Source organism: Dysidea avara, chromosome 9, assembly GCF_963678975.1.
Source record: "Dysidea avara chromosome 9, odDysAvar1.4, whole genome shotgun sequence".
NCBI lineage: Eukaryota > Metazoa > Porifera > Demospongiae > Dictyoceratida > Dysideidae > Dysidea > Dysidea avara.
In genome coordinates, this window is record NC_089280.1 from 26207034 (window position 1) to 26228487 (window position 21454).

The 21454-nt window shown below is 38.2% G+C and overlaps 2 protein-coding genes and 1 long non-coding RNA gene across 4 annotated transcripts in view; 2 read left to right on the plus strand and 1 right to left on the minus strand.

The window, feature by feature from the left end:
- Positions 1-21454, plus strand: part of LOC136267390 (uncharacterized) — a 158934-nt gene that overhangs the window by 98935 nt on the left and 38545 nt on the right. The window lies entirely within an intron of this gene.
- On the minus strand, positions 145-21387 carry LOC136267391 (uncharacterized). Of its 2 annotated transcripts, XM_066062527.1 has the most exons (6): positions 21233-21387; positions 4493-4954; positions 3816-3969; positions 940-1146; positions 768-888; positions 145-715 (listed from the first exon to the last, which is right to left on the minus strand). In XM_066062527.1, exons 1-4 carry the CDS (start codon positions 21288-21290, stop codon positions 1125-1127), a joined length of 696 nt encoding a protein of 231 aa, XP_065918599.1. In that variant the 5' UTR covers positions 21291-21387; the 3' UTR covers positions 145-715; positions 768-888; positions 940-1124. The 2 variants fall into 2 exon arrangements, with proteins under 2 accessions (XP_065918599.1, XP_065918598.1); XM_066062526.1 differs by having other exon boundaries at positions 148-888.
- LOC136267303 (uncharacterized) lies at positions 9635-12557 on the plus strand. Its single transcript, XR_010706617.1, has 4 exons — positions 9635-9733; positions 11594-11716; positions 11763-11828; positions 11876-12557. It is a non-coding gene; the product is annotated as an uncharacterized lncRNA (long non-coding RNA).

Genomic DNA, 21454 nt, shown 5'->3' on the forward strand with positions numbered 1-21454 from the left:
CAAGTAGTTGTTAAATACAATTAACTGTTAAAAAGAACAAAGCCCAGAAAAATAATCTAGTTATATGCTGTAAAGTGTCCAACTGGAGAAGTATTTAAAGTTTTGGTTTATAACCAGCTAGATTGACCAGCCAGCCACTATATACTGGTTAGCACTACATACAGCTCCTATTGCTAATATTCTTACTAAATCCCAACAGCTTCATCCTAAACTATTATTACATGGTATTGCTACTAAGATGCAAAATTTACAGAAACAGTTGTTACAACCCATAAATCCATGTGTTAGAAATCATACCATGTTGGGAAGTATTGTAACATAAGAGTCATTATTATTATGAGCTACATGTAGATGGAGGGTTGTTCTCCATCTTGACAGCATCCTCTTTGTGATAAGGTTCCACATAATTATACTGCTCTTCACTTTTCTTCTTGATGTTTGCAATGACATAAGCCTTGCCATGCTCTGTAGTTGACTGATATGAATTTATCTTGACCATGTCTTCTCTACAATGGGATAAAGAAGCTTCATCAAGTTCCACATAACTGTAGTGATCTTCACTTGTCTTCCTCTTGAGCTTTGCTGCATCACAAGACAGATCAGTGACATCATAGGATGGATTGGAGCCGGTCCATTTTGACAGCATTACCATACTTGTCAATAATACCATAGGATGGGTTGTAATCCATCTTGATGGTACTTTCTGTGACAGAAGCTAGTGTTACATTGTCATAGTTCTTATTCGGCTTAGCTGCAGAGTCATTTACATTGTCATTATCATAAGACCACCTCACAACTAACACTGAACACACAATAAAATAAGAACTATGAATACTGCACTTCCTCCAGCAGCTACACCAATAACAATTCCATCTGATCCTCCACTAGCTACAATGACCAACTCAGTGACTAAATGCCACAATGCAGGATTACACTTACCAGTAGAAACACAATCAAAACTTTCTCCCGACGCTGATGATCCACTCCAACTACCATCAGACTGACATGTTCTCTGAAGACTACCAGTTAGCTCATAACCAGTGTTACATGTGAAACTACAAGTGTCTTCATAGGAAGGAACTCCATCATCTCCCAGTGAACATGTGATTGTCCCATTCTTAGGATCAGTAAGTAGTGGACAGGGAACTGAGCATAAGGTGGAATATGAACATAGGGCTCAAACGTATTTAATAGTTATACTATGGCTACAAGGGATTTGCCTGACCCAAGCCCGAGGGCATGGGCATATATACATATCAGGCAAATCCCAAGTGGCCATGGTATAAGTAATATATACCACTTGGGTATGTTTACCTAATATAGGTGAAGAGACAAACCTACATTCACCACATTACTTTTATACAAAGGTATCTATAGATATCTTAAATTTTGGGCTGTGGTATTCACAAAACAGAAATGATTTTGGGTTTTGCTGGTTTTAGTGGTACCATTTCTAGCCAATTACAAGTAACCCAGTTAAGCTAGGATGTCTAAAATAGTCTAAGGTGCTAAAATAAGTGCTGAAGAGTAGAGGTTACTGACCTTGAGAAGGTCTAAGCCATCTTGTCACATGGTTGAAATGTGCTGTATAGAAAACCATCCCCAACACTGCGCAAACAATTATGTAGTGGTGCATAATAACTGAACTACGTGATGACGACTCATTTAATTATTTTTCCTTTAAGAGAATGCAGGGCGTAGCCACATCAGGGCTGACCAGAGAGGGCTAGAGCCCTGGTAATCATGACCAAAGCCCTGGTACATTGAGCTTAACTTGTCAGTTTAAAGTGCCGTTAGCTTTAGTAAAGCCTCTTCATGCTGATGCTGAAAGGGAAGCCTAAATTTAAGGAGAGAATGAGGTAAGGCTGAATAATTAACATGCTAGCACTGGTACTATGTGCAGGAACATTTTCACTAAATTTCATAAATCATTAAACAACAGTAACATTCATGCCTATCACTTTTAAAGTGCGTGAGCTTTATGCCATCCTGCAAGTGTACCAAAATGGCATGATCTAAAGCATGCAAGGTACTGCAGTAAGACAACTGTAGTATTGTGCATATATACTATATATATTATATATGTTTACTATACAGGTACAGACTATGTGCATGGTGCTAGTATTATATATATCTGTCCTATTATGCAGGCTATGCATGTAATATAATATCGTTTGATCTCTGGTAACACAAAGAAATGAATTTGTACATACCATAGTATTGGTACCTGCCCTGTGGCACAGGACTTGTCGTATTGTGTATGCTATACACACTAAGATTAAAACATGAAATGATACAAATTTCTATACAACACTGGAAACTTAAGTATTTAGACAACACCACTCTTATTTTATATGGACTCAACTTTATATACTAATCAGGGGTAATAAGCTATAAACAAAGCATCATGGCTTGTGCTGTGGTGCTTACAGCTTTGTGTGCCAGTGCACACCTCTTTGCTTAAAGTATAGCTGGCTGCAGATATTATGGACAGCGTAAGTGTGTAGTGAAGAAGTTTAAACAAACAAATGTACAAAAAAATTTTACCTATTCTAGTACAATACACAGGACAAAGATGGATGGACACGTCTGCAATTTTCCTGCTCTATATTGCAGGCCATATACTCACAAATGTGTTCTGGGAGTCCCATATGTTGTAAACAGTCTATTCCAGTGCTGAAAAGTTGTGAACATAAAGTTAGTGTGCATAATATGGGTATACAGGAAACAAAAAGATGCTACCAAAAAAGTCAGTAAATAAAAAAGTTTTCAGGATTGAACCTATAGAAAAAGTTTTCCCTTCACACCATGGCCTTCAACGTGCTGTAGCAGACAAACAAAAAGCATGCAGAACTCACGGTAATAATCCAGGGATGATAAGTGTTTCATTTCAAACATACGTTGACATGCTCAGACTCTGTTGAATAAGTAGCATGAGACAGATGGTCAGACAGACAACAATTACCGCATGGGAAATTAGCTATAGGTGTATTCACAGACAATAGTAATATATATTAAGAAGAGGCAATTCACCAGGCACCTGGCAGCCATGTGTGTACAAAATTTTCACCAAAGCTTTTAAGACCACCCTGGCAGTGTCCAGGGTGTCTGCCTCTCTAGAATTTCCAATTTAGGTAGTGCAGGGGTGGATCCAGGTTTGGCAAGGGGGTGCACCAGGGTGGTAGGTATATTATGGAGCTGGGGAGCACAGGCCTGCAGAAGTTCAGGACTAAAAAAATTGATGTAGAGTGGTTTTGTGCACAAATATCTACATTCTAAATTGATCAAGAGTTGTACAGGGATAAGTGACAATCATGAGTAGTTCAGTTAGTTATAGCTATAATTATTATGGACCTAAAGAATGGCATACATAAGACTGTGTAATATTCTCAGCAGGCTAAGTGTGCCCATGCATGGGATAGTATTGTAGATGCTAGTTTTCATACTCTATGGAGGATTCTCAATGTGTTGACTGTTCTATTAGAGTATTTGACTGACTGCTCTATTAGTGTCTCTGATTGATTTAAACTCAACACATTTGGCAGAGCCGTTCTCGATCTTGTATATTTGTTTGGGGATATGTGCCCCCCTTGTATCTGCCACTGTAGTGCTTTATTTTTCTAAAGCAATAGGGTAGGTATGTGGTTTCTCATGAATCATTAGCTACAACATTTGGATGATGAAGCGACAGGTGGGCACTTGCTAGGAGTAAATACTTTTGCTCATCCTACAGGCTGAATCCAAAACACATAATTTATACACAATCATGGTGATGCCCATATTGATATGTGATTATAAGACATTCAAGGTCATACCTGAGCTTGGTGTTGATGATGGTAACATTGACAATGTGGATGAACTTGATTTCGACATCAACACCGTTGATATTGACATTGGCACTGTTGATCCTGACTGTTATTAATGTTGACTGTGGTACTGATGATGATGATGGCACAGTTGTTGGTGACACTGGCAAGACACTCACAGATGTTATGACATTGTTGTACCACAAAGTAATCCAGTGGCGAGATCATTGCAACAAAAGACATCATGGTCAAGAGGTTACACAAGGGCAGAGGAACTGGGCAGACAGGGTAGGAAATTGTTTTCCAACTTGTGTCAACAACTATGGGGGTCTAGGAAGCTGTCTGGCTACTCCGAGTTCAGGCCGCTATATTACTTCTTGAGATACTCTAATAGCTAGAGTGTTCAGTGATTTGTTCTAATACATAATTTAGAAAATTAAATTGCATTCTCAGAAAGCTAAAAATTTCTGGCGGGTCATGCCTTAGATCCCTATAGGTTACATGATGATTGCAACTTGAACAATACTGATGATAGTGACAGAGCTTGATCTTGGAGTTGCCCAACCAACTTCCTGATTACATTATTACTAGAAATAATAGAATGGCAGGACTAATTGAATTAAATAATTGGATAAGACAATGAAACAGAACAAATGTTTAAAAGTGACATGAAGAAACCCACTAACCTTCAGGTTCACTACAGAAGGCTATCTTGTTGATGGCTATGGTACCAGTACTGAGTGTCATGATGATTCTATTGATAGCAGATATTAGTGTTACTGTTGGAAGTGTAAAATTGTATTGTCCTTCATTAGTTGTCAAAGTATACACAGGAACTTCAGGTGCAGCTTTAGATACATTTGTGGTCACAAATGCCTGAGTAAACAGCAGTCTCACTTCATCTGATGTATCAGGTATAAAGTATGTCATCAACACTTTAACTATTTTAAGTGGGCTAGTAAAGTCTGCACTAACTATTGAAGTAAGAGTATTCCACACGTAATACTGGTTAGTGTCTGTACTGCAGTTAAATAGTTGATTGCTATTACAGTAATACAAGCTCTGAGAGACGTTACAGTTCTCAAAGCTGCCATTGTGGCTACTAGGAGAAGTTATTGCTGTGTTTGAAGGAACAACGGGTTGGAGACCTAAAAATATACAGTTGGTTGATCATAACAGCTCTATAAATTGTAGACCATACTAGGGGCATAGGGAGTGGGTATACACGTGATACACTGTGACACACTAATACACTGATATAAAGTTATAGTCTAGTTTATGTCATTTGAATACAAATGATATGAAATTAATAATTATTGAGAACAAAAAGCACATTATAAGTAAGAACAATTTACATGTCAAGATGTCCAAAATATTTTACACTATAGAGTTTTACTAGAGCAAGTTTCTATGTCATGACAGGAAAAGTGATAACACATTGTACAATTTGTACAGTGCATAAGGTACACTTATTGACATGCATCTATACGAGTGTCTGGGGACATTCTCAGGAAATTTAACCTGAGACTGATTTTGGTGACAATATTTATTGAATGAACACTGTGAGTCACTGCATGTTGAAAGAAAGTGATCGTTCATCATTTAGCTAGTAAAGCATCCTAAAACTGATGAACATGCAGAGAGACACAGTATTCGGTTTAGGGCAGAGCCGGAGCCCAGAGATTTTGAGTGGTCAGGCCATCCATGGACTATACAATGGGGGTCATGCACACTTTAGTGATCTGATGTGATATTTCATGTGTGAAGCACATGCTGCATGTGTAAGCAATACTAAGCATGCAAAGTTAGGAGTGTGGGGGCATGCTCCCCCATGCAGGAAATTTTTTGAAAGTAAGAAAGGCATCTGGTGGCTATTTTACATACAAAGTCTCTTCCTCCTTTTTTTACAATCATAAATCCTAGTGATTTTGTGCTATACAGTATCAATTACCCATGCATGATACTGAAAGTGCAAGTTTAGTTCTTTGAGATTTGGACTTAAAAGTAATTTGTTAATGCAAGACATGCAGTGCATGGCTAAAATACAACTAGTCTTCTAACCTGAGACTGGGTGCATGGTACACAGTGTTTAAAGTAAGTACTTTTAGTGCTGTATATTGCCATGATTGTCCAAACAGTTAAAGTAAAGAGGGGACTTGTGTGACAAAATGCAAAAACTGTATAGCCAAGAGGGATTTCTGATTAACTATTATAGCTAGTGGACTGTAAGTAAAATTAAAACTAGTTGGATTGTAAGGCAACTTTCAATCAAACAGTATAGACCGTGAAATTGAAAATGGCTATATCAAGATTGTATCTTGAGGTAGTTTTAGCCAAATCCCTGTAGTATCAATTGTAAAAGAGTTGAGATGTACAACACATACACATAAGTACGTAGAGCAGTGGATATATTCTACTGAATGCTCCATTACAGTATCATGATGACTGTTTTATTAGAGTTTATTGAGATGATTGCTCTATTAGGGTATCTCGATCTTTTTCAAAATTTAAGTAGCTAACTAGCTGAAACGATGATCATCAGATGTAAACTTGCTCCAACAGTTTGGAATTTTATGTGTAATAGTTAATAATAAATAACATATATGTTGAAAAGTGGTCTGGCAAATACCAGCCGGACCATGGGCTCTGGCTCTGACTTTAAGGGATTTGTGGAGTGGAAACCTCAAAATTAATGCTAAAGCAAAAACACTGCAGCCAGAAATTGTGTTAATGTTTAGATTTTTCATTGCCATTAGACTGAAAATTTCTGTGATCCAACTCATTCTATACTGCACCCCAGTAACTTCATTGGAGGAAAAACCAGAAATTTGGAAGGATGGTGTATTTCATCAACAATTCTCATATACATTAATTGAGCTGATTGTATTTTAAGCTAAAGGAATGCTGACTGCTCTGTTAGAGTATCTATAATCAGGGGCGGATCTAGGATTTCAGAAGGGAGGTGCTAACATGGACATTTATATATGTGGCAAGAAAGTTGATCATGATAGTCTATGACTAGTGTGCGAAGCACATGCAACATGCGGAGCATACTCCATCTAGGGGGGTCCCCCCACAGGAAAATTTTGCAAATTTGGCCTATTGAGATTGAATTTGGTAGTAATTTTGAGTGAAAATGATGTCACTTTGTTTATGTGATGTTATTCCTCTACAGTTTGTCAATACGTATAACTATAAAGTGCACAGTCAGTAGCTAAAATTCAATCTTAGACTAACATCTTAAAGAACTAGTAGTGGGTATCAGCTGCACATGATCAAATTTAGTGTTTTGAAGTATAGCATAATCTACAGTTTCATGGCTCAAACTACACTAGCTGTCCAAATTAACAGTAGAGACGAGTGGAGAGGGCAAGTAGACTCGCCAGTGTGTGGAGTGCATGTGCACTCAGCATGTATAGAATTTTCCAGCTAGGGGGCTCGGGTGGCATACTCCCCTGGAGATTTTTGGAAAATTGCTATCACAAGATTGAATCTAGAAGCTCTTTTAAACCAAATGTGGGTACAAGATGAATGAGTTCAGTTGAAATCAAAGAACAGAACTATACACTGTTTCTTGTTATTGGATTTTAACAAACTGTATAATAGTGGCTTGTCAAAGAGAATAAAGAGTGTATAGTTAATTGAATGTAAGGTCAAGAAGAATATTTAAAACACAGGATTGGATCTACGCTTAGAGTTGAGCTTCAAGGAATTTGATAGTGCAAACTCCAGAAGCTGCAAGATTTAGATAAATGTAGCATGGGATTTGATCAAGCAAGGGAAACAAAATCAAACAGTTCTCAGATGTTGCAGCCTTGTGAACGTTATAAATGCTAAGAAATTTACTATTATATAAGACTATTGTTTTACTTGCAAGAGAAGCATTTCAACCCAAGAATCAAGTTTGTAGCAGAGCCTAAAAACTTAAACTATTTGATAGAAAAGGTTGTTTTCAGAATAGGTTTTCAATTAATAATGTTTTATACAATTTAGTACATTAAAGGTATAATTTTTTACCTAAAGTGATTGGTATATGGCAGGATGTTTGGTACAATGGTGAGGGTAGCAGTGCACAGGTCTAGAAGAATAGGTTTAATTTCAGCTTACACTCTGGTAACTTCTTGAAAATTATAGTTTAATGATGGATGTTCTATTAGAGTATTTCGATTTTAGCAGCTTCTAAGGTAAGACTTACTCCAAAATTATAATTTTGATCCCCTCTTAGTAATTTCTGGATGAGATTAGCTATTCCCCTTGCTCTTTCCATCTTTTCATTGCCCATACATGTGTATAAAATGCAACTTCACCTGTACTACAGCTTCTAGAAGCTTCCTAGCTTGCTCATTGTAAAATTTTGGAGGGGGGTGCTTCAGCCCCCCAAGCACCCCCCTAAATCCGTCCTCGATAATGTTGATTATACCACACAATATTAGAGTTGATTGACTTTGGTAACCAAGCAATTCAACTGTAAAGCAACAAATCAAAATTAATGACTGAATATTTTAAGTTGACATTCTAGAACTTTGGGTCACAGAAGAACATAAAAACAATAAACCAACATTAAAATGAGGATTAATATTGAGGGTTTAGCACATCTACGTTGTTAAGTACTCCAAACAGGATCAAAACATCTTTGAATATATCTGCTCTAGTTTATAAGTGTGTGAGCATCTTCATAAATGCCACATGAATTTAATTCTCAATAAAGCAATGTGTATAGATTCTCTGATAGCAATAAATAGTTTGAGTTTGGCCACCTTTCCTTTGTTCGTAGCATTGCCGTATACAGGAAAGGCGGCCAAACTCAAACTATTTATTGCTATCAGAGAATCTATACACATTGCTTTATTGAGAATTAAATTTGTGTGGCATTTATGAAGATGCTCACACACTTAAAAATAGCAGCATCACATAGTTCTCATTAACACTTTAACAATAACATTGTATTATCTGATTAGCTAATATGAATTTTACAACTTGCACACCTCGTACATGGCCGCATTATGATATCATTACTTTTTGTCGCAGTTAACTCTGCTTTACTTGGACGCGCACTTTTTTACAGCTATAAGCTGTTTTTGGATGGGATTTCAATACTTTTTGTTAGAATAAGCAATGCACTGTTGATAACAGTAGGTGAGTTTCCATGGTTTTGACAGAAACCCCAGATTACAGTGACAGAATATTAAAATATAACTGTAATTTTAGTGGCCAGGGCCGCCCACATGGGGGGTATTTTCCCCCTGCCCCAGCCCAAAAGGGGCCCCTTGATTGCCTGTTTAAAGAAAGATCGATATACTCTAATAGAGCAGCCAGGATCTAGACCCTTCCTTGCCCCTGGGCCCCTCTTTAACTCTTTTCCCTGGGCTCCCTAATTTCTCTGGGCGGCCCTGTTAGTGGCATGTAACTGCAGTCAACTAACACCCATTTTAACTAGTAAACCCCTAATAACACTTTGCCTTTTATCTTGTACTGCATTAAAACGATCAAAATAATCTATTAGAGCAGTCACAAAATAGCTGTAACACTGCAATCAATATTTAGCATAATTACAACTTCTGCTTAGCATTGGATTGTACAGTTTAAATTACTAGCTACTTACACACTTTACAATATAAAAATATGGCACTTGTAGAAATGTGACTGTTCTATTAGAGTATCTCGATCTACTTCAAGCATTGACTAATTCAAGTGAAGAAGCTACGCCCCTGCCAAGAGATCTTGTGAAATGAAATGAGAATAGTAAAGAAAAGGCAAGTATGTACAGAGACAATAGAGGGGCGCGTAATTATGTCCAGTTGTAAATAAACGCCTTTAAAATTTATATTACTACTAAATAAGCACACCAGAATAGGCTTGTGAGGCTGTTGTCTCCAAGGTTGTCTCATTACTTGTCTTTTCGTGTTGAAGGGATTTAGTCACAATTGGTGAGTTTAATTATACATGTATTTGTGTTGTAAAACTTAATTGTAAAAAGGCGATTAGCACATATCATGATAAACATGTATTTGTCACAGTAGAGTCTCTCACGATTATTAGACATTGGACCAGGGTAAAAAATTTACTGCTATATTTAGAGGTTGTAGCGTTTGTATATCTTAGTATCTTAATAAATAATCCTTTATGATCACTAATCACTAATAGTACAGTGAAAGCTGGTCATTATTCAGGCCGTAGGGACAAAAAGTTTCTGACCTAGCTTTTTAAAGAGGTGGCTGCATTTTGCGCCTTAAAAAACACAGGAAAAGTACCTGAGGAATAGTATGTAGTGTTTTGCAGAGCATTTTTCTGTGCTATGAAACACTCAGTAGAATTATGCATAGCATTTTACTGAGATAAACCACAGTAATATAGTACAAACAATTTCACAGGACATTAAACAGTACTGAGGAAGATAGTATAATATGCTACATGATATTTCATTGTGGGATTATGACAAAAGAATATTGTGAATAATTCTACAATGTATTCTCACTTTACAAATAGCGATACAATGACTAAAAAAATAGTGTGCTTTATTTTACAGCAAATTTTAGTGCATTGTAAAATGCTTTGTAGAATTCTATTTCTGCATGTTCATCCAACTTGCTTGGACTGTGGTTGTATGCAAATCATCGTGGACTTGTGATTTCATGACTGATTAAAGACTGGGTGTATAGGGCTGTGATGAACCGACAGCAGCAAAACATCCTTGTATAAGCCACCATGCATGATCCAATCAAAGTAGACGATCACTGTAAACAATGTGCATGCTACTGCAGCATGCGGACAGAGTCACTGACCAAAAACTGAACTTCCTTTATAAGTGTTCTGAAACTTCATACTAAATCAACCTTCCATTCAAGTCCCAATAATTATGAGTTTTCCAAAAAGCATCAGCTTTTATAGAAAGTAACATGATTCTAGCATATGTGCATGGCATTGCATTTTTTCTCCCGGGCTAGATGGAATGCCCTTACCACCACTGGTTGTCAAGTGGCTGATCTTAATAAAGAGAAGCAAAGTCTGCATTTCATCCAGTACAAACACCGACTACAATTCATTTCCCACCTGTCAGCCAACATAAAAGCAAGTTTCTTATACACGATGGTTGCAGTCAGTCCCATACCTCCACAAGCAGAAAAAACCAGAGGAGAAAAGCAACCTCTCATCATAAGCACGTCTCTTCTTAGTATTGTAGTGATATGATCCCTTTATATCTGGACACATACCATGGCCACTTGCCTCATCTACATTAAATAATCAGGTCATAGATCCTTATACGCATGCGCACAGAGCATGCATGTATTCCGAGATGTATTCTTGTGAAACTTCTTCTTGCTTTCATTTCCAAACACTCTGAAATGTCTCTGCACGGACTGAAAACATCTTGCTGTTTGCATAAACCATCACCAAAGGCTTCCAGAACGACGAGCGTTAAGCAATTCACGTGATTGTCACCATGACAGTAACCACGTGATAGAAACGGCGGGAACTCAGTTCAAACTGATGAAGACGTGCACGTCGTGCAGGATGTTTGAGAGAAAGCTTAAGTGTTTTCGGCTTCACGAAGGTATTCTTTAATAAGTATGGGCGTTTTGATCAGTGGTATTAAGAAGGAGATGTTATAGTTCTTCAGTAATGCCAGCCGAGACCAGCCGCGATAAAACTGGTGGAACTTTAGAGAGGTAAGTTGCAATTTTAGCATGTGTTGACTGAACGATGCCATTTAATTGTTTTCAATTTGTTTGCACACATGCACTTTCATTTGTACAACTGAAAATTGATTGTTAATGGTAACCATATAGATTGGCTGCCATTGAAGTAACAACACGCCGAAGTGATGGCTAATGCCTGACTTGTATGGTTGTCGAATGTACAAATTTCAGGCTGTAGTGTTGGCCAACCAACTTAAGGATTCACTTCATCTGGTAAGCAAGCACATCAGTTCCTATTATTGTGTATGCATCATTGTAGCAAGTCAAACTAAAACCTGTAAGAATCTGGAAGGATTTCAGCATGAATATTGGCTGTCTAAACTTTGTGAGTTATTATTTAATTATATAAGTGTGCACAGCTGATAACTGCAGGGAAAAGCTATATTTCTGAGGCTGTGGCCAATTTGCTGAAGATATTTTATTCGAGCCACACATTTGTAACAATTGTGATTTGTATGTGGAGAATTCTTTGGATGGAACATTTGTTGATGATTACTAAATAGATGGAATGTTTGTTGATCTCTACACAGATGGAACATTAAATTTTGTTGATGATCACTAAACAGATGGAACATAATTATGTTGACCACTAAGCAAATGGAACATTTGTTGATCACTAAACACATTTGTTGAACACTAAGCAGACAGACATTTGTTGATCACTAAACATATGGAACATTATTTTGTTGATCTCTAAACAGACAGAAAATTTGTTGATCACTAAATGGACGGAAAAATTTGTTGAACACTAAACAGACAGAACATTTGTTATTCACTAAACAGATGGAACATTTGTTGAACACTAATTATAAACAGATGGAAATTTGTTGATCACTAAACAGATGGAACATTATTTTGTTGATCTCTAAACAGACGGAAAATTTGTTGATCACTTAACAGACGGAACATATGATGATTACTAAAGGACAGGACTATAGTTATGGTACTGATGCAGTACATGTTGTATTATTGTACATGCTTTTAGTTTTGATTGTATTTTTGTAAAAGTTTTTTTTGTGTCGTGAAAAATTATAACAGAATTAGTAAACCTGCAATGGGGAATTTTTCAATAGTTTTATAGAAAATTTAACAAATGAAATACAATAAGTTTTTCAGATGATTTGTGATAAGATTCACAGAAAAATGCATTGTGTCCTCTGTATGTTGTAATTACATGTATAATTTTTGTGTGGGGGTGCTATAAAATGTAATAATGCATGGTGACAATTGGCTAGCTACATGTGCTAATTACTCGCAGCTTGTGTCAAAATCTGGTAACCACAGTTGTATTGTGTCATTCTTTAAGCCGCGCCCTTAGAGGGACAAATTACGTCACGGTGGGGGCGACTAAATTTGTTAAAAACGAACGATGGTATGCAGCACCATAGATTATATCTGTGGACTATAATCTATGGCAGCACACTTCTTTGTGGCTTTATGCACTGATTAACTACATAGAACGCCAGTTCATCAATACCCAGTGACCGCAGTTGTGCTCTGCGTCATTCTTTAAATTCCGAGTAAAATTCTTAGAGAGCAAATTACGTGGGGGCGACTAAATTCAAATTTCAAACTAGCCATTCTCGAAAACATATGTTTCAATCTAAACGAAACTTTTAGAACAGTTTAAAGACACATTGCCCTACATGCCAAGTGAGTATTGCGGAAAACAACAATCTGGGTTTTGTATTTGGCCTCTAGGTCGACTGAGGACGACTGAAACTTCGTTTGGTGCTGAAATTACGACTGTAGGATAATCATGTATGGTGAAATCGATGATGTGAATCTTGAGGCGATTGAGTGAATACTGAAGCGATAGCAGGGCAATCAATGTTTGGAATGCACAAAGGAACGCGAGGCATACACCTGCGGTTGCGTCTAACCGCATGCGATAAAAAAAAAAAAATGACACTTCCCCTTTGATGTCGGCAATCTCGATCACGAAACAATCGGCATGGATTTGCTTCACTGCTTGTGTGGTAGTTACTAGTGACACGATGAGTTCAACTCTAGAGTTTCAGGGGGATAGCGTAAGTGGCGGGTGAGTTACAGGACGGCCGAATTTGACAACGTTCGTTCCTATCGCGTCATTTATTGTCTGCGGCGCGCGTTTCTGCTTTACTGGCCGCGCGACTCACTACCGTGAGTCTTGATATGCTATACTCTGACTGCAAATAAAATTAACTTAACACATTGTATTATTGTATTAATGCTTTACAGTGACCAGCACTGAAGGTCTGCAGCAACATGTGCTGCAGCCTTAGGATTACCTAACCTAATTTCAAGGACTTAGACTTAGTGACTTATAGCTGAAAAGGTGTAACAGAAAAGGGGCCAAAGTAAGGAAAAAAATCCCTCCAACCCCAGGAATCGAACTGCAGGTCACCCAATGTCTAGTCGGGGCCACACTCAGTCTCCTCCAGGAGGGATGGATTTTCTTCCTTAATCCTAAAGTATTTATTGTATTAATGCTTTACAGTGACCAGCACTGAAGGTCTACAGCAACATGTACTGCAGCCTTAGGATTACCTAACCTAATTTCAAGGACTTAGTATACATTAAAGGTGTACACTTCCTGACACCTATTATTATTTTTATAAGTTATAGGCAATGGGCCTATCAATATTATACCAGGATGCTTGAACTTATTATGAGCAAAAAAAAAGTAAGTTAGAAATAGTGTATACCAAAAAGCAAAACATGATAATAATTGTGCCACTGGCAGGATTTGAACTCACACCCTACACTAACCACAACAACTTCAGGGAGGTGCTTTACCAGTTGAACTGTTTGTCTGTGGTTTGCAATGGAGTTTTCTCTACACCACGGCCTTCAACATGCTGTAGTGGACGAAGGAAAGCACGTAGAAGCTGGCAATAAACTTTGTGAGGTAGCCAGATGATGAGTGTTATATTTCATGCATGAATTGTGTTGATACATGCACAAATATATAGGTGAGTAAGTGCCATCAATATCTGACAAATGGAAAAAATGGCACAAAAAAAGTGGTACTTAGAAGAAAAAAAAAGTTGTAATTGGCAGGAGTAATCAAACCCTTTTGGTTAATACTGGAGTTCTATGCAATAACACTATATGGCTATGCATTTGTTTGTGGTTTTCACAGGAATGTATAGCTCAAGTTTTTTTATGCACCAATGCCTTCAATGCTCTGTAGAGAATGAACAAAAGGACATAGCGATTTGCAACAACACACCTAATGAGGAACACTTAATTTTGCTAAAGTCCTATGTCAATACATGCTTTAGCTGCTGAGTTAGCAACCTGCCAAAAAAGAATGCAGACAGATTGACAGGCAACTTTTCAGCTTTACAGTAGATTTATTAGAGTAGGTGTATATGGGCTAAAGTCAGACAGGCTTTATAGCACATGATATAAACTGAGTGAGCTCTATTTCCCTCCCTGTTGCTATTAGCTACTGCTTGCACTATTAAGAGTCTATTGGCACTCTTTTATAATATATCATGATTTACATCTATTTTTTAAGTTTGCCAAAACACTGACCTGCCTCATCCGTTAAACATAGGCATTAATTTGTCATAGCCTTGTACACATGCAGTAAGTCACGTTCCTGTGTGTTGGTATATGCTGATAAAATATGTCTGTCACTCTAGGCATTCCAGTATCCAAGGTTTTTTGAATAAAAATCTCCCAATAGAACCCTGGCACAAAAATACGATGCATTTTTAGCTTGGGATTGCACAAGCTCCTATAGGGATGAAATTTGATATGAAGTCTGTTCATTTGCTGATCATCGTGGAAATCTTAGTTTCATCATGGCATGTTATAGAAGGTATATTCACTGATGCTTATGAATTGTTGTCTCTTGTTTTTTTTCATTTCATTTACTTGTTATATAACTTAAAAATAAAATTTTAAAAAGCTTTGGCATGAAGTGTTTATACTTTTGAGTCAGTGCCACAGCAACCATCAGTTGTTGTGTAGCTGAAAATTGCTAACTCAAGCAAAGTACATGCATGTGATGGAAGCACCTGACCCTCAGATATTTCAAGGTCAAGTACTCCAATAATCACTGGGCTGCCACGATGAGACCTGGATCCATGCAAGCAGGGATCCACGCAAGCAGGTTACAGCTGACCTCAGCTGTAGCCTAATTCCAACCCACGGCAACAAACTATCATTATTATTGATCATGATCTCAACCGGCTGAGATTGACATTCAAATATACTCTATGTATTGAGCATATATCTATATATATGCTAGAGTATATTTGAATGTCAATCTCAGCCGGTTGAGATCATGATCAATAATAATGATAGTTTGTTGCTATATATATCTAATCAAAAACAGCCAAGCTGTAAAAAAAGGTGCGGCCCCCCCAAAAGGCCATGGTGAAAAAAGATGTGAAATCCAAGGTGGCGGCCAAGAAATGGCTGTGATGGTAGGTTAATGGTTACATTTTAATAACGACAATTCAGGTGAATTTTGTGCCAAGACCAACGACAATTCAGGTGAATTTTGTGCCAAGACCAAGTGGCACAAAATTCACCTGAATTGTCGTTATTAAAATGTAACCATTAACCTACCATCACAGCCATTTCTTGGCCGCCACCTTGGATTTCACATCTTTTTTCACCATGGCCTTTTGGGGGGCCCGCACCTTTTTTTACAGCTTGGCTGTTTTTGATTAGATATCACTTCTTTTTGTATTTGTATACTGCAAAGCCGGCCTATGGCTGGCTTTGGGGCTTTTTTAACCCATGTGTTTTTTTCTTTACCACAGGAAGAAGAAAAGAACTTAAAGAAGATTTGTAATAGTTCAATTATTTTTGATTTTATTAGTAATTATACAAATTATATACATATATTTATTACATGCCCATTATTCCCCACAGGATATTTTTTGCAGCTGATCTCTCTACTGGGTGACTTGAAATGTAGCTGAACTATATACAGGATGGTTTCTTTGTAGCTGAACTCTTTACAAGGTGACCTCTTCTAGCTGTTCTCTCTACAGGGTGATTTGTTTGCAGCTAAACTCTCTACATGGTGGTTTCTTTGTAGCTGAACTCTCTACATGATGGTTTCTTTGTAGCTGAACTCTCTATAAGGTGACTTCGTCTAGCTGAACTCTCTACAGGGTGATTTTTTTGCAGCTGAACTCTCTATAGGGTGATTTGTTTGCAGATGAACTCTCTACATGATGGTTTCTTTGTAGCTGAACTCTCTACAAGGTGACTTCGTCCAGCTGATCTCTCTACGGGGTGATTTGTTTCTAGCTGAACTCTCTACAGGTGATTTGTTTGCAGCTAAACTCTCTACATGGTGGTTTCTTTGTAGCTGAACTCCCTACATGGTGGTTTCTTTGTAGCTGAACTCTCTACGAGGTAACTTCTTCTCTACAGGGTGATTTGTTGTGGTTGAATTCTCTACAAGGTGTTTTGTTCGAGGCTGAACTCTCTACATGGCGGTTTCTTTGTAGCTGAACTCTCTACAGAGTGATTTGTTTGCAGCTGAACTCTCTACATGATGGTTTCTTTGTAACTGAACACTCTACAAGGTGACTTCTTCTAGCTGATCTTTCTACAGGGTGAATTGTTTGTAGCTGAACTATCTACAAGGTAACTTCTTCTAGCTGATCTCTCTACAGGGTGATTTGTTTGTAACTGAACTCTCTACATGATGGTTTCTTTGTAGCTGAACTCTCTACAAGGTGACTTCTTCTAGCTGATCCCTCTACAGGAGGATTTATTTGTAGCTGAACTCTCTACAAGTGATTTATTTGCAGCTGAACTCTTTATGTGGTGGTTTCTTTGTAGCTGAACTCTCTACAAGGTGACCTCTTCTAGCTGAACTCACTATAAGATGACCTCTTCTAGCTAATCTCTCTCCAGGGTGATGTGTTTCTAGCTGAACTCTCTACTGGTGATTTGTTGCAGTTAAACTCTCTACATAGTGGTTTCTTTATAGCTGAACTCTTTACAAGGTGACTTCTTCTAGCTGAACTCTCTACAAGGTGATTTCTTTGTAGCTGAACTCTCTACATGATGGTTTCTTTGTAGCTGAACTCTCTACAAGGTGACCTCTTCTAGCTGATCCTTCTACAGGGCGATTTGTTTGTAGTTGAATTCTCTACATGGTGATTTGTTTGAGGCTGAACTCTCTACATGGCGGTTTCTTTGTAGCTGAACTCTCTACAAGATAACTTCTTCTAGCTGATCCCTCTACAGGGCAATTTGTTTGTAGTTGAATTCTCTACACATTGATTTGTTTGAGGCTGAACTCTCTACATGGCGGTTTCTTTGTAGCTGAACTCTCTACAAGGTGACCTCTTCTAGCTGATCTCTCTACAGGGTGATTTGTTTCTAGCTGAACTCTCTACAGGTTATTTGTTTGCAGCTAAACTCTCTACATGGTGATTTCGTTGTAGCTGAACTCTCTACATGATGGTTTCTTTGTAGCTGAACTCTCTACAAGGTGACTTCTTCTAGCTGAACTCTCTACAGGTGATTTGTTTGTAGCTAAACTCTCTACATGGTGCTTTCTTTGTAGCTGAACTCTCTACATAATGGTTTCTTTGTAGCTGAACTCTCTACAAGGTGACCTCTTCTAGCTGATTTCTCTACAGGGTGATTTGTTTCTAGCTGAACTCTCTACAGATTATTTGTTTGCAACTAAACTCTCTACATCCATGGTGGTTTCTTTGTAACTGAACTCTCTACATGATGGTTTCTTTGTAGCTGAACTCTCTACAAGGTGACTTCTTCTAGCTGAACTCTCTACAGGGTGATTTCTTTGTAGCTGAACTCTCCACATGGTGGTTTCTTTGTAGCTGAACTCTCTACAAGGTGACTTATTTTAGCTGATCCCTACAGGGTGATTTGTTTGCAGCTGAACTCTTTAGGTGGTGATTTCTTTGTAGCTGAACTCTCTACAAGGTGACCTCTTCTAACTGATCTCTCTACAGGGTGATTTGTTTCTAGCTGAACTCTCTACAGGTGATTTGTTTGCAGCTAAACTCTCTACATGGTGCTTTCTTTGTAGCTGAACTCTCTACATGATGGTTTCTTTGTAGCTGAACTCTCTACAAGATGATTTCTTCTAGCTGAACTCTCTACAGGGTGATTTTTGTAGCTGAACTCTTTAGGTGGTGATTTCTTTGTAGCTGAACTCTCTCCAAGGTGACCTCTTCTAGCTGATCTCTCTACAGCGTGATTTGTTTCTAGCTGAACTCTCTACAGGTGATTTGTTTGCAGCTAAACTCTCTACATGGTGCTTTCTTTATAGCTGAACTCTCTACATGATGGTTTCTTTGTAGCTGAACTCTCTACAAGGTAACTTCTTCTAGCTGATCCCTCTACAGGGCGATTTGCTTGTTGTTGAATTCTCTACATGGTAATTTGTTTGAGGCTGAACTCTCTACATGGCAGTTTCTTTGTAGCTGAACTCTCTACAAGGTGACTTTTTCTAGCTGAACTCTATACAGAGTAATTTGTTTGCAGCTGAACTCTCTACATGATGGTTTCTTTGTAGCTGAACTCTCTATAAGGTGACCTCTTCTATAGGTGAACTCTTTACATGGTGTCTAGTTTCTACCTGATCTCTCTACAAGTTGATTTGTATGTAGCTGATCTCTCTGCAGGTTGATTTGTTTGTAACTGATCTCTCTACAGGGCAATTTGTTTGTAGCTGAACTCTCTATAAGGTGATTTGATCTCTCTGCAGGTTGATTTGTTTGTAGCTGAACTCTCTAAAGGGTGATTTGCTTGTAGCTGAACTCCTTACATTGTGTCTAGTTCCTAGATGATCTCTCTACAGGGTGATTTGTTTGTAGTTGATCTCTCTGCACATCGATTTGTTTGTAGCTGAACTCTCTACAAGGTGATTTGTTTCTAGCTGATCTCTCTACAAGTTGATTTGTGTGTAGCTGATCTCTCTGCAAGTTGATTTGTTTGTAGTCGATCTCTCTACAGGGTAATTTGTTTGTAGCTGAACTGTCTATAAGGTGATATGTTTGTAGCTGATCTCTCTGCAGGTTGATTTGTTTTAGCTGAACTCTCTACAGGGTGATTTGTTTCTAGCTGATCTCTCTACAAGTTGATCTGTGTGTAGCTGATCTCTCTGCAAGTTGATTTGTTTGTAGTCGATCTCTCTACAGGGTAACTTGTTTTGTAGCTGATCTCTCTGCAGGTTGATTTGTTTTAGCTGAACTCTCTACAGGGTGATTTTTTTCTAGCTTATCTCTCTACAGGTTGATTTGTGTGTAACTGATCTCTCTACAAGCTGATTTGTTTATAGCTGATCTCTCTGCAGGTTGATTTGTTTCTAGCTGATCTCTCTACAAGTTGATTTGTTTGTTGCTGATCACTCTAAAGATTGATTTGTTTGTAGCTGAACTCTCTGCAAAGTGTTTTGTTTGTAGCTGATCTCTCTACAGGATAATTTGTTTGTAGCTGAACTCTCTGCACAGTGATTTGTGTGTAGCTGAATTCTCTAGAGAGCGATTTAATTGTAGGTGAACTCTCTACAGGGTGCATGACTTGTTTATAGCTGAACTCTCTTCAGTGTGACTTGTAATGTTCTGAATCTCTACAGTGATATAATTGTAGCTTAGCTCTCCACAGGGTGACTTGCTTCTTGCTGAACTGTCTATAAGATTAACTTTTTGCAGCTGAAGTCCCTACAGATTAACTTGTAATGTAATAGAATTCTATAATGGAGTAAATAAATTAGCTGAATGCTCTATTAGGGTGACTGTTCTATTAGAGTATCTCGATCTCGCATTTGCTACACAGAGTTGGCTTTCGAATCATAACTCAGTGGTTTGTAATCCAATTCTTCTATACTACTGCAAGGACTTTCTATGAAGATTATTCCAGCTATACACCGATTTTCAGCTCATTGCTCTTAGCGGTTTGCCTAGTAGGCGTAAAAACTAATACTTTTTTATTACTAAAAATCGATCGCGTAATTATGACACAGGTTGGGTTTTGTGTCATATCTCCGTGGTTTTAATCTCGATTCCTTTCAAACCACCAAAAGGCACTCCTACGATGGTTACTCCATCTACATAGCAATTTTCAGCTCATTCCATGAAGCGGTTTACCCTGTAGGTGCGACAACAAATCGATCTTGTTTTACGCGAATAATCGGTCATAACTCCTGAACCATTCATCGGATTTGCACCAAATTTGATGCTAGGATGCGCCTTTGGACTCCCTTTCTGTGTGCCAAATTTCAAGGCGATCGGAGCACGCGTTTGCATTTTATAGCAATTTTTGCAAGTGTGCGAAAAGACGAAGAAAAAAAAACGAAACTTTGGCCGCTCATATCTTGGAAATGGCTTGAGTGATTTCCTTCAAAGTTGGAATGTAGACTCCCCTAGCTGGCGGGCAACTCTGCAGCAAATTTGGTTTCAATCGGATAAGCCATCACCGAGATACAAAAGTGTGAAAATGACGTTTTCTTTCTTCCTGTCAATATACTCACGGTGTGGCGCGCCGGCTTCTTGGGCCGCACGACACACTATCGTGTGTCTTGATATGTGGGCTGGAATGCCTACTGTCACACAGTTGTAACTCTCAACTGAATTAATGCACATCAGTTGTACCATAGATACATTATAGTACATATTTTCCTCAGTTGTGAGCAAACATGCAATAAAATTAGACTAGTTGCTGCAGTACAAAGCAGCGGCTAGTGCATTCAGCTAGACTATAGTTAGTATACTGAGCTATATATATACGTACCATCTTCGCACTCGCATGCTCCGTTCACCAGTTGTAGTAAACACATCGCACTAATCATAATCACACACACCACTTCATTGTATGTTCGATAGTCTATACAGCTGAGCCACTTGCAGCTATAACAGGCGAAGGAAAGCAAAAAAAAACATAGCCGTCTGCTGGTTCCGCGTGGAAAAAAACGCGCGCACTTCCGCCGCAGGCGTCATCGAACGGTGAAATCCC